Source organism: Arachis hypogaea, chromosome 5 (genome assembly GCF_003086295.3).
Source record: "Arachis hypogaea cultivar Tifrunner chromosome 5, arahy.Tifrunner.gnm2.J5K5, whole genome shotgun sequence".
NCBI classification, from domain to species: Eukaryota; Viridiplantae; Streptophyta; class Magnoliopsida; order Fabales; family Fabaceae; genus Arachis; species Arachis hypogaea.
The window spans coordinates 27,925,717-27,939,433 of record NC_092040.1 but is presented as its reverse complement, the minus strand read 5'-3'; the positions used below and the strand labels follow the sequence as shown (position 1 = coordinate 27,939,433).

The window sequence follows — 13,717 nt, the reverse complement described above, 5'->3', positions numbered from 1 at the left end:
GATTGCTTCTCTCTCAACAGAAATATATTAATGAGATATTGAAGAAAGTAAATATGGAAGGTTGCTCAAGTTGTCACATTTCTCTGCGCTCAACAGTAAAATTGTCAGCCTTCGATGATTCCAATTTTGGTGATCCTCAGTTTTACAGGTCAATTATTGGCAGCCTGTAATATCTAACAGTGACCAAACTTGAGATCTCATATAGTGTACATATGATGTCACAGTTTGTACAAGCCCCTCTAGACACCCACTGAAAAATAGTGAAGAGAATACTCAGATACTTCAGTGGTACAATAAATCATGGGCTGCATTTGAAGAAAGCTAACTCTATCGAAATTACAGCCTACAGTGACTTAGATTGGGCTGGAGACCCTGATGATAGAAAGTCTACAAGTGGGTATTGTGTATTCATTGGTTCAAATCTGGTTTTCTGGGCTTCAAGGAAGTAGACAGTAGTAGCAAGATCAAGCACGAAAGCTGAAACTAAGAGTATGACAGACTTGGTAGCGGAGTTAATTTAGGTGAAAAATTTAATGTCTGAGCTGCAATTTCTATCAAAAGAGGCACCCATGGTCTACAGTGATAACTTAAGTGCAGTCCTACTTACTGCCAACCCAATCCTGCACTCAAAATCCAAATATTTTGAAATAGACCTTCATTTTGTTAGGAATCGTGTAAATAGTAAAGATATTAGAGTAAGTCATATTCCAGGAATCATGCAGATGGATGATGTTCTAACAAAAGTTGTGTCCTCTGAGAATTTTTTTCGCTTTAAGGGTAAATTGAATATTGAGGAGCTTGACAATACAACTGAAGAATTGAAGAAAAGAGACAATAATCAGCAGAAACAGTAGAACAAATAAGTAGAGATGATGATTAAAGTAAGATAACACAAGAAAAAGGTGACAGTAAAGATCATGATAAGAGTGTTTAAGTTCAAGTAACTGCATTTACTTGAATTAGTTAGAATGTAACTACTGAGCTCTGTTTCAGTTAACCTTGCACTCCAAATAATTAGTCAGCTATAATAATTTGTTAAGCTGCTAAACTGCTGTTAGAATTGGTTAGTGCTGGAACCTTCTAGTGGCTAGTACTTTAAGTTACAACTATAAGTAGCAACACTCACTACTATAGTAATCACTTTTCAGAATACACAATTATTGATTCACATTTTTTACTCTCTTATTCTTCTATTCTCTGAACCTTCAACCTAAGTTCTTGATACCTTTCAAAATTAATCTAATTCAACTACTAATATGATGACATATAATAAGGGTAAATTACCCTTTAAAACTAGAAGAATACGGTAGAATTCACTTAAAAATTATTTTTATTTTTCTAACAGGGACAACCGAATGCCAACTATTAGAATATATAAAACGATGCATTATTCATGCAAATCAAACTTGGTCTTCTGGATATCTCACATACACTATAAAGGTTGACTTATATCACAGCAAGTGTGTTCTCAGTCTTTCCTCTTCAGCTTCCTCTCAGTTAATCTTTTGAAACTAATATTTAAGTTGGGTTTCGTTACCAAAGTTTCCATTGGTGACAAAATCTGGATACCGATTGTTCAATTAGAACCAGATAAAGAATTGCAGATATACGGAAATCCGTCGTATTGTTAATTTACCTTAAGATGCCGAGATATATCATCATGCACCATATATTTATAATTCATTGTCTCCAATTATACATGGGTCATTTCTAGTATGTCTATATATTATTGTAACTTTGATAATTATAATATTTTAAAAAGAGTTATGAAAATTAAAATAATAATTTTTATTATTTAGTAACATTTTTTAAAAAAATATTACTAAAAAAATATTATTAAAATATAATAAAAATATAATTTTAATTATAATCATGCTTGCATAATTATTGTAATTATTATAAGTATAAACATACAAAAATCCACCGAGATAGATAAAATTAGACTCCTTTATTTTCTCCGAAAATTCTGGCAACATTGGATAATAATAATAATATGCATGATCGATCAAGTAAAATAACTACGTAAAATAATCATTTGAAATATAAGATGCTGCATGTGATGTCGTTGTATAGTTTGAGCCGACTGTGTCGAAAAATCTTCGGAAAGAAATCGTGTTAGTGATATTCTGTTAAAAGTGTGATTCATGGAGATAAAAAGACGCATGAACACAGCATGTGGAAAGATAAAAACAGATGTGTAATACGTTATTTTCTATATTCATATTTGGTATTTTTTGACCAGTTGGCACAGACCGAGGACCAAATAAGCCTAAGCACAAGGCCAGTTACCCACTTGTGTATATATATATATATGTGGTGATGAGTATTAAATGATTTAGTTACCTACATCATATTAGAGAAGATAGAAAACTATATAGGAAGCTGAGGGTTGTGTTAAAATATATTTAATAATTAATCAGAAAGAAGGGATTGTTCAAAGAGAACAGGGACGAAGGAGGGGCTTGACTTACTAAATTCAAGCATACCTTTTTTAGAATCACTTAGATAAAAACGTTGAAAATGACTTTTTATAAAGATATTTTTTAATAATTAAAATTTAACGTATATAATCAATTAAATTGTGTTATTTTTTGTCAAAATTAGGCTAGACAAATTGATTTGACCGAAAAATGGTGAATCAAATCTTGAAGTGATTCAAATTATTATTTTTAATCAAAAATGACTACAAAACCCTATTATAGAAAATGAGTAAAATACTTCTATTATATATATTAATTTTAAAAATTCTAAATTTTAGTCTTTTATTTTTCTATCGTAAGGTTAGAATTTAAAATTTTTAAAATCAATATATATATATATATATATAGGTGTTTATTTTTGATACGATGATAAATTCATACGTATTGATACAATAAAAATGTCGACAAATTAAAACACGACACAAATTATATTTTCTACATTAGTAATATTTATTTTTTTAAATATATATCATATCAGTACTTTTATTAAACTACCTTTATACTTTATTAAATTTAAAAACTATTTTTTATTTAATTTTATATAAAGACTTAAATATCTTTTTTTATATTGGACAAAAACTATCCTAATCTTTTTAATTTAGTCAAAATTTAATTAATTTTAATTTTAAAGTTTAAAATTTGAAACAATTTAAAAATCAAAAGTTCAAAACAAAAACATATATAAAAAATAAAAAAATAAAAAAAGTGTTTGATATAAGATTAGAGTTCAGCGTTCTTCCTCTCTAGTCAAAGAAGAAGAACTCAGTTCCTCCTCATCGTTTTCTCGAATAGTTCAAGTAGTGTTGTTGAATTTCACTTTGTGAATAACGATGAATCTGTCACTGATTTTAATTTTGAGTAAAGATCGGAAGGCGTGATGGTATCGAGATGGCTGTTTGGTTGGTTTTCGTCGCATATACAACTTATCTTGTCAATGGTGCTGTAGGTGGATTTGTTACTGGTGCAACTGTTTTGGGTTACAAAGGTAATTTTTTGCTCTAAACTATTTATCTTTGTTAGACCATAACTTGCATATGTTAAATCTATATTTTGAAATCTCATGTATGGAACAAGGTCGCTGATTTGTCGATAAAAATAGTGAACAAAACTCAATGGTGCCTTGATGGATTTTACCTATAATCTAATTAGATATGATAGTGAAGTATCAGGTGCACTACTATATCAAAATTCAAGAAATGTATGGAAAAATTGAAGAAAGTTAATCAAGGTGCTTAGAAATACCTCATTAAGTTTGAGCCAGAAACATGGGTAAAGACTTACTTCTCGCATGATCCAAAAGTAGATAACCTCACAAATAACATGTGTGAGGTCTTTAATCCAAAGATCGTGAACTACAGATGCAAGCCTATTCTAACTATGTGTGAAGAAATCAGGTGTTATCTAATGACGAGGATGGTGAACCATAAGCGAGTAGTACTAAACAACCATCCTAGCAAGCTAGCACCAGTTCAACAAAAGAGAATGAAAAAGCTCATCAAAATTAGCACTAAATGGATGGCGGAATGAATTGGTGACAATGAACAGAAGAAGTTTGAGGTGAGTTGCAAAGCAACCAAAATGGATGTAGATCTTATTAAGCATACTTGCTGATGCAATAGATAGCAATTGACTGGTACCTATTGTAGTTACTTTTATCAATCGTAAACCATTTCATTATTTTCCTTTGTTATCATGGTCTGATTTTTCTTCATTATTTTAGGCATGTCTTGCATACATGTACTTTCTGTTATTAGGAAAAGACGTGATTTGCCACAAGATTATGTGCACCCCTGACTATGTATGAAGTCAATACGAAGGACATATACATATTGCATTAAACACGTATCAAGTGCAGAATTTTGACCAAAATCTAAATTCTCACAGTTAGATCCACTCATCATCAAAAGACCGATTGGACGGCCTAAGGTGCACAATAGACAGAAGGATCTAGCTGAGCCATTTATGCGAGGAGACAAATTAAAGAAATTATTCTCTGTCTTACAGCAAGTGTGGTGAAAAAGGCCACAACTACAAAACTTGTAAAGGAACTCCTTTCAATCTCAATTGGAAGTCAAAGACAAAGAAGCCTAAGAAGAAGGGAGCTAGCACCTCCCAATCACTAGTGATGCTTCCATTGTCATAAATCAGCTCCCCCACCAGATGTCAGTTCACTTTAAGGATTATAATTTTTTTTGTGTCTATATCATAAATACTTAGGGATTAATCTGTCTTAGTATAATATACATTAGGGATTATTTTGTCTAAATAAAATATTCAATAGGTAATAATCGGTTACACTTCTATGCCTAAGATACTTCTAACAGCCAACTAGGCAGCTCAACAAACCAGCAACAGCTTACTATAATGATGCATTATTTTTCATTATCATTGTTTGATAAATTTATTGATTAAATTGTCGTAACATGAATTGTTTTGTCATGTCTTGGTGTCTGTAATCCAGGTTCTAAATGTGGTTGTCCCAAGTTCTTTAAATGTTGCACCAGGTCTAGCAATAACAACAAGGACCACACTTTTGATAGTACCACCAAGGCCAACAGTTACTCAATCCAAGCCACTAGCCCTCACATCAACCCCTCCATTTAAACCTCCAGAAAAATCTCCATCCATGGTCAATGACAAAATTTGGCCAAAACAATCAAAGTTCAGACCAAAGTTAGAAAGTTCTCAGGTCACCAGCTCCACTTGTCCAAGATCCAATCCCATTTAACACACAGTATGCATCACAAAGTCAAGATACTCTACCAACAACATTACTAAGTGCATCAACATCCAAGGAGACATTAACAGCTGCAAGTACTGCTACAACCAGGTTGTTCAAGTTCATTCCCAACTACCATCCAAGAAGACAAAGGATTAAAGAGTTGTGCCTTTATGTTGTTTTAGACTAAATGCGTGTTTTTGTAGTAGTTTATGACAAATTTTAGATACAATTACCTTTTTTATTTCATGTTTTGTGTTGCTGATTTTTTGTCATAGTAAACTTATTAACGGTAACATGCCATATACACATATACATTATTGACAAATTGGTTTTCTTTTTTTTTTCTTTTTTTTGTGTATTAGTTTTAGAATTGGATGTTTAATCACAACTTTAATGTCAGTTCTTGAATGTTTGTTTAGTTGTTGTTTTATCAATTTTAATTTCATACATACATTACAACATATATACAACATATAGGCTATCACTGATACATGGTATTTAAATCATTTATACAAATAGCATATTTCATTTGTCTTGGAAAAAGTCAACACATTTATCTTGTTCAATCATTGATCAATTACTACACTTTGAAACAGCTACACTCAAGATAATTAAAACAACACAAATGCACCATCTTATTATTTTTTTTATCTCTAAAGTAACCATTCTCTTATCCAAATATGTGATCATGTTTTTCATGTCTTAGCTTGTTTTCTGTGATGCTCTTCAACATATTTAATATCTTTCTCTCCTAGATACCTTGTATCAGTCATTTCAAGTCTTGCAATGTGCTTATCAAACCATAAAAAACTTACAATATGGTTGTCTTATCTACACATCAGTCCACACAACTCAAAAATAATCCAGTATTTAAGGATAAACCCTAATACAAACACAACTAATTGCTTTACTTACCTTATAGAATGGACACGCCAAAAAGACTCTGTTAGGATTGTTGCTCGTCTTCGACATGAACATAATTGCATATACTACACAAAAGTACTTTAATGAAACGCCATCTTTCTCATCTCTTGTGTTAAGACCCGAGTTTGCAGTGGACTGGTCTTGTCTTTCTCCACCTCCACTTCTTCTTGAGCTTAATGATACTCCGTCAGATGCCATGAGACGAAATGCTGTCTCCTTTTTGTTCACCCTTTCTATGCATTCAAAAGATTAGAGCTAATAAATTTAAAACATTGAGGCTCTTGGTAAACGGCGTGGGTTTTGGAGTGGGAGGATGTATATATCCTGTTTTGAAAAAGTCCATGTCACATGTGCTCCCGTAACGGACATGTCAGCATAATGGTTATGTCAGACTCTTTTGTTGGTTCCAATAGAGTCACTTTAATGGAGAAGTAAATTTGTCCAGATTTTAGAGGGGTCAAGGACATAAATGTCTTTTTCAATCTTTGAGGACGAAAATGTCCGTAAAAAAAAATTAGAGACCTATTTATCATTTTTTCAACAAATAAATTACACAAGGCCATCTATTTCTTGGAACAGGCCCTAAGAGGTTGGTTTACACTTGTAGCAACCTTAAATCAATTGGCTTTGTTAATATTAAATCAGATATTTTTCTATTTATTAATCAATTATCTTCCTCTATTACCTATTTTCTTATTCATATGGATGATATTATAGTGACTGGTAACAATCTTACTGTTATTGATTCACTAATTTGTAGGTTGAATACTCTATTTTCTTAGTTTATGCACTCTTCAAAACTGCATCATTGGTCTGCAGTCAAGCGATAGAGTGAATCTGAATATTGTGTTTAATAAACTGATATCAGGATACTTGAATTTTCAGATTTCAACTGTGGTGCATGCAGATTTTGATAATCGTAGATCAATCAGCGGATATTATATCTATATGGGGAACAATTTAATAGTACGAAGTAGTGGAAAGCAGTCAAAAGAAAAGTCCTACCTATGTTTGAAAGGGGGAGTGGGTGATTTGTAAAAGGAAAGGATTAGTTGTGAAATGGTTAGAACATGTTATATGTTGTTATAACTAATCTTTCTACTCTAGCTGTGTTGGTTATATGCATAACTCTGTATATGAAGGTTTAGCTACATATCAATAATATAGGAAGCTCTCTCATTATTAATGGTTGACTGGTTGTACTGTGAACATAATCACTTCTAAAAATTCTTCATCTCAATATGATTCTACTTTTAGCATTCACCTTTAACCTTTACACATGTATACAACCGTTGTAAAATCTTGAATTTTGATTGGCTCTAATAAAACATCAAGACTAAGATCTTACATAAATTTTAGCTAAGGTCATAGTTTGGGTCAAGGTTTCAATTCACTATTTTTGTCAAAAAACCACTACTAAAGTCTATGTAAATGGGGTGCGATAAGAGAATGAGATAAAATTTGATCTATTTATCTTTTGGTTATAAGTTAAAGTATCATTTTAATCTTAAATACGTGAAGTAAATATCAACGATATTTTCAATTTTTTAAATTATATTTCAAAAATATAAAAAATGACTCAATGTTAGTTATCTTTATTTTTTTAAGCCCAATAAAAATATTATTAGATGGCATAAATTTTTTCCCCCTCTATTTTTTTTCTATAATTTAGAAGAGAAATCCTAATCTTTTTAGACAGAAATATTGTGACGATAATGTAGAATGAGAAAATATCCATATAGTATCCTAAATCTTTTATAATTTATTTTTTTATTTTTATTTTTATTTAATTATTTTAACTATTTATCAAATTTATTCAAGTAATACCATAAGAATATATCACGTGCAATATTTGATAAAATTTTCACCATTGCATTATTAGTAAGTTTTAGTTAAGTTAACGGTGAGATCACATTAAGTCGTTTTTAAAATGTTTGATATACAAATAAAATAGAAGAATTTTAGAAACGTGCTGGTTGATTGGATTGGAAATGAGTTGAGTTAACTTATGAGTCAATTTGAATTTGACTCGTTAATAGTTTGATATTATATTTGTAAGTTGGAGCTTTAATTAATTGTGCTCATAAATTAAATGAGCCGAGTTTAAGTTTGGATAAATTCAACTCATTAATTCGTGAGTTAGCTCAATTATATATATATATATTATAATAATTTTTATATATAATTTTAATGTAAGACATGAATAAAATTTTTATAATTGATAGATAGTTAATATATAAAATTAATTTTTTTAAATATTTTTTAATATATATAAATTATGATTTATTGATATAAAAATAGATTATGTATGTTATTTGAGCTAGTTCGTGAACTTTAATTTTGGTGATGAGACAAGTTTGAGTTTAAGAAATAGGCTCGATTATGAATCAAGCCGTGAGCCAAGTCTAGTTTTCGTGAGTCGAGCTTAAATTTGGTCTAACTTGATTCAACTCGACTCACTTCCAGCCCTATATATTGATAGTTATATAAACATTTGGGACAATAATGATATTTTATTCTTTATTTATGAAAAGAATGTTTAATTATTCTGTTGGTCTCTATAATTTTACAAAATTTTCAATTAAGTCTCTATACTTTTTTTTTCCTTTTAATTGGGTTACTACACCAATTTTTTTTTCAATTAGATCCCTCTTAATATTAATTCGCTTAATTGTATAGGATCCAACTAAAAAAAATAATTAAAGTTTAGATAAAGATTGGTGTCTAAGTTTTTACTTTCCCGTGCGGACCAATGCACAGCCAACATGCTGCATGTGTGGCGTTGTCGTATAGTTTGAGCCGCCTGTGTTGAAAAATCAATCGAAAGGAATCGACTGTAATGGTGAGAGTGTGTGATCCATAGAGATAGAAAGATGCTTGAACACAGCGGTGTGAGAAGAAAAAAGAACTGTATAGTACGTTAGTTTTCATATCCATATTTGGCATTTCTTGGCCACTTGGAGGAAGAAATTAAATAAGCACAAACACAAGGCCACTTGCCCACTTGTTTCTTCGTTTTCATATTATTGATAGCCATTTCTAGGTGAGTAGAAGGTTTACCTACAGATCAGAGAAGATAGGAAAATACATAGGAAGCTAAGGGCTGTGTTGAAATATACAAAGAAACGGGGGATGAGGAATGTAAATTCAAGCATTTTCTTTCAAAATAAATAAATAAATAATGTAAATTTGTTAGTGATATATCTTGTTTCAATTTTTCGGTTAAGGCTTTATTCTCTAGCGTAAACTACCAAAACTGGATCCAATTTTTTAAAAAGCTGATAAAAACAAATTTTACTTTTGATAATCACAAATATTTTTAAAATATTATAAAACACGATAAAATTTTAAAAAGTCTAGAATTTGATATTTGTTAAACTAAAAAAAAAAAAAGAATTTTAGCATAAAGTTAATACAATAATAGATAGGTAAATATTAAGCAAGAGAAGGAAAAATTTAAAGAAAAAAAACTAATTACCGTTGGTTGAAAAAATTTGATTGCAAGTATATTTCTAATCTTATAGTCATCAATAATTTTGTATCCATAGTTATTACAAGAGATTTTAAATGTATTTTTATGATAAATAATGTGTTTTAAAGAATTTAATAATAATTTTATTGAAATCTGTTTTTAAGAAACAAGAAGTTATTTTTACTATTATTTGATTCTTAACAATTATTTTTACTATAATCATCATAAATATAGACACAGTAAATTAAAATCCACCATTATATATGAAACCAGACTCGTTTATTTTCACCGAAAATTCTTTGACTAAACAATTATAGGATAATAATGACATGCATGATCGATCAAGTAAAGTAACTAGTTATATTTTATGGAAGTGACTCATGTACAGTCGTAAAAAAACGTCCTTAGAAATAGTATTAATTAATTAATATAATCAAAGTTGTAAATATTAGAAAAACAAATTGGTTTCTAGTTTCCAATTTTAAGTGAACCAAGTGAATAGGATCACACTTTTTTGGACGAGAATCATGATATTCGCCTTGTCAAACAAGAATATCTGTAATATAGAAATAGCCTGGATTATATATTGGACTTTTATAATTTGAAATTTTTGTTGCTTTGGCATGCATTTTTTAAAATTAAATTAAAATTTTTTAATCTATAAATTAACTAATTAAGCATGATAAATTACTAATAAATTATTAGATAAAATAAAATAAAAATAAATTAATTCAACCAAAGAAAACATATAATGAAAAATTTGGAACTATTTTAAGTGATAAATAAGATAGTAACTGTAAAAGATTGAATTAATATCAGTAGATTATAATTAACAAAGATAAATTTTATAATTATGTATGTGTAAAATTATATATCATTATTGTGAATTAAAATTATAAAATACATAATATACGTATTATTATACGTAATTATAATAAGTAATATATAGTTATAAGTTTGATTTATTTAAAGTTAAACTCGATTCATTTAATATATCATCCTACATTTAGGTTCAGGTCTAGGGATAAGTTTATAAACTCAGATTATTTAGTTATTAATAAATTAAGCTTAAAATTGGCTTACTTCTAATTTTAGTCATGATAAATTATTTGTTGTATATTAAAATACTGTACTTTTAAACAAATAATTAACATAAATTAACCAGCAATAGTAATTAAAAACTTATGATAATTATACTTTTAATCAACACTTTAAGAGTAAATCCCAAAAAAGTATATTGCTAGCTAGCTAGTTGGAAAACAAATCTAAAATATGATATAATTATTTTTTAGAAACAGTTTTGGAAATAATACTTTTATTCAAGAACAAGTCCAAAACAAAAAAAATATATGTAATTAAAAATGAAGTGGTATACCCAAACAAAAATGAAGTTATGGTGATTATTTTTAATATTTATAAAAGATTGAGTATGTGACTGGGAAAACGCTTAATTACTTTGTTATGAATAGCTTGATTTTTTGGTTAGGATTAATTAAAAATAAATTAATTTTAAAAAGTCAGAACCTTTTTATTTTATGTAAAGCTAGTTAGTTGTGCAAATCAAGAACTTATTCTTCTAAAAATATTCTTTTTTTTCATCTATTGTTATTTTTTTATTATTCCATCACTTTCATTTTTAATTTAATAAAATTATTATAATAACTATTGTAACTATTATAATTAAGATTTTTTTTGTTATTTAGAAGAAAATTAGAATGAAGGAAAAGGATATTTTTGGAAGAAAATTTTTTAATTTTGTTCAAGATAACTAAAATAGGACAAAATAAAATATTTAAAAATAAGATGTTTTAAACATTAGAGATGAAATTAAGACTTAGTTTAAATATTAAATATTAAATAAGTACTTTACTTTTTTAGTTTTGTTTTTTAAAAATGTTATTCATACATCAAAATTAACTATCTATGTGTTTGTATATAAATACAGATGTGATTTTATTTATTTTTAATGTGTATTTATATTCCAACATATATTTTATATTTGTGGCTGATTTTTAGTATACACGTAACATCATTATTTTCTTTAATACTTCATGATGAACACAAAATAATAATTATATGTTTATGTTATGTATACATAAAAATTAACTACTGGTATAGAATATATATTGAAATATAAAATATACACTAAAAATAAATTGAATAATACGTGTATTTGTACATAAATATATTGTAATTAATTTTTATTGTATGCATAATCATTTTTATATTTGTTTATATTTATATATATTATTTCCTCTTTTTTTCTGTTTTTTTTTTTTAACAATGACCAACCACGAAACTAATCAAACTTTTCAAACCAAAATAATCAAACTATTTATAATAGAATAATTAGGCGTTTCAAGGTTGCACAATTAAGTCTTTTATAAAAACAAAAATCACTTTACCTTTGTTTTTAATTACATATTTTTTATTTTGGACTTGCTCTTTTATATATATATATATATATATATATATATAAGTTATAACTAGATATTATTTATTATAATTATTTATAATAATACATGTATTATATATTTTATAATTTTAATTTACAATAACAACATAAAATTTTACATACACATATATTATAAATTTCATTTTGTTAATTACAATCTACTTATGTTAATTCAATCCGTTGACGATTTCTATTTTATTTGTCACTAAAAAATTCCAAATTTTGCATTTTTTATGGTTGAATTAATTTATTTTACTTTTATTTTATCTACTAATTTATTATGCCTAATTATTTAATTTATGATTTTTAAAAAGCATGCCAAAGCAACACAAATTCCAAGTTATAAAAGTCTAATATATAGTCCAAGTCATTTCTATTACAGATATTCTTGTTCAAGAATTCAAATCCCATGATTTTTGTTTAAAAAAGTGTAATCATATCTACTTGGTTCACTTAAAATTGAAAAGTATAAACCAACTGATTTTTTTTAATATTTATGACTTTGATTGCAGTAATTAATTAATAGCATTTCAACATGACATCAATTCTTTCATCCATGTTGTCCTTAGAAAAAGATGTTTTTGGCGACTGGATGCGAGTCACTCCCATAGTTTATTTGAGAGACACAGTTTCACTAAATATATAGTTTGATGACCATACAATTTTATTCCAGAAAACAAATCAAAGTACACTGCTGATGAGGTAACCCAATGCATGGTGCAATACCCAAACATTTCCTCACAACATAAAAATTATTTGATAGTTAAAAAGAGTATTAGGTAGATGAATAATGCTATGCCATGCTAATCTTATATATAGAAGCATGGTATATATGTTTATTTGAAACATATATAATCTAACCCAATACTTATTTAAGATTTATTTAGGGTTAAACCCATAAAATTCGAGCAAACCAGCTTAGGACACAATGTAGAAAGCTTTGCGGATCTGCTCTTTATCGTCCTTTGAAAGGTCCACCTTCCTTTGCTGGTCCGGCAAAATGGAAGGATACATGACGGATTCCTTGTGAGACGAGTGGTTAAGCCCCAGAACGTGACCAATCTGGTGCATCGCCACCGTCTCCAAGTCAACCACCCCAAATTTCCAAAGCGGCGTGTCCGCCAAGTTGTCGTCAGGATACTCCCAGTACTTGGAGTAATCAATAACCATCCATACACGATGATAATTGGACGGCTTTACCATAAATGTGGCCCCCACCGCTTCCACTCCAAATAGTTCGTTCATGGCGCCATAGCCAATCTGGATGTTCGCCTTATCGAAAGCCTTCGCCTCCGTGATGTTGATGACCCCCCGTAAGGGAAGCGACCACCGCTTGAACGAATCTCTGAACACCTTGATCGCCTCCGGCGAGAACTTGCTCGCCGGATAAAAACCATAGGTGAGCTCCGTGCGGTGCTTGGGAACCAGCCCGTGCCTAGAGGCCATAACACGTTTTTGGAGAGTTGGAAGGAATTCACGTCCGGTACACCGCACCGTAGCAGGGACATCTGTTTAACAGTTTCTTTGTCGTATAAGGTTCCGCTAGCTTTCAGATTGAAGAACTTCTGGTAGTCCTCGATAGGTCGAGGACATTGGTGAATGATTTGGAGCGCGGCATGTATCCGTATCTCGACAAATACTCTTTCACCGTCTTGAGGCCGTCG

At 29.2% G+C, this 13,717-nt stretch overlaps 1 protein-coding gene and 1 long non-coding RNA gene across 2 annotated transcripts; one reads left to right on the top strand and one right to left on the bottom strand.

The window, feature by feature from the left end:
* The first annotated feature begins 3,588 nt into the window (after nucleotides 1–3,588).
* On the top strand, nucleotides 3,589–5,802 carry LOC140184569 (uncharacterized). The gene is made up of 3 exons (XR_011881639.1): nucleotides 3,589–4,037; nucleotides 4,365–4,642; nucleotides 4,942–5,802. It is a non-coding gene; the product is annotated as an uncharacterized lncRNA (long non-coding RNA).
* Nucleotides 5,803–12,971: 7,169 nt separating this feature from the next.
* Nucleotides 12,972–13,499, bottom strand: LOC112803355 (metalloendoproteinase 2-MMP-like). The gene has a single exon (XM_025846853.1). The coding sequence runs from the start codon at nucleotides 13,497–13,499 to the stop codon at nucleotides 12,972–12,974; it is 528 nt and encodes a 175-aa protein (XP_025702638.1).
* Nucleotides 13,500–13,717: the final 218 nt, after the last annotated feature.

What these genes read in the sequence shown, in the direction of transcription:
- LOC112803355 (XM_025846853.1), bottom strand. Translation starts at nt 13,499, where the DNA reads ATGGCCTCTAGGCACGGGCTGGTTCCCAAGCACCGCACGGAGCTCACC.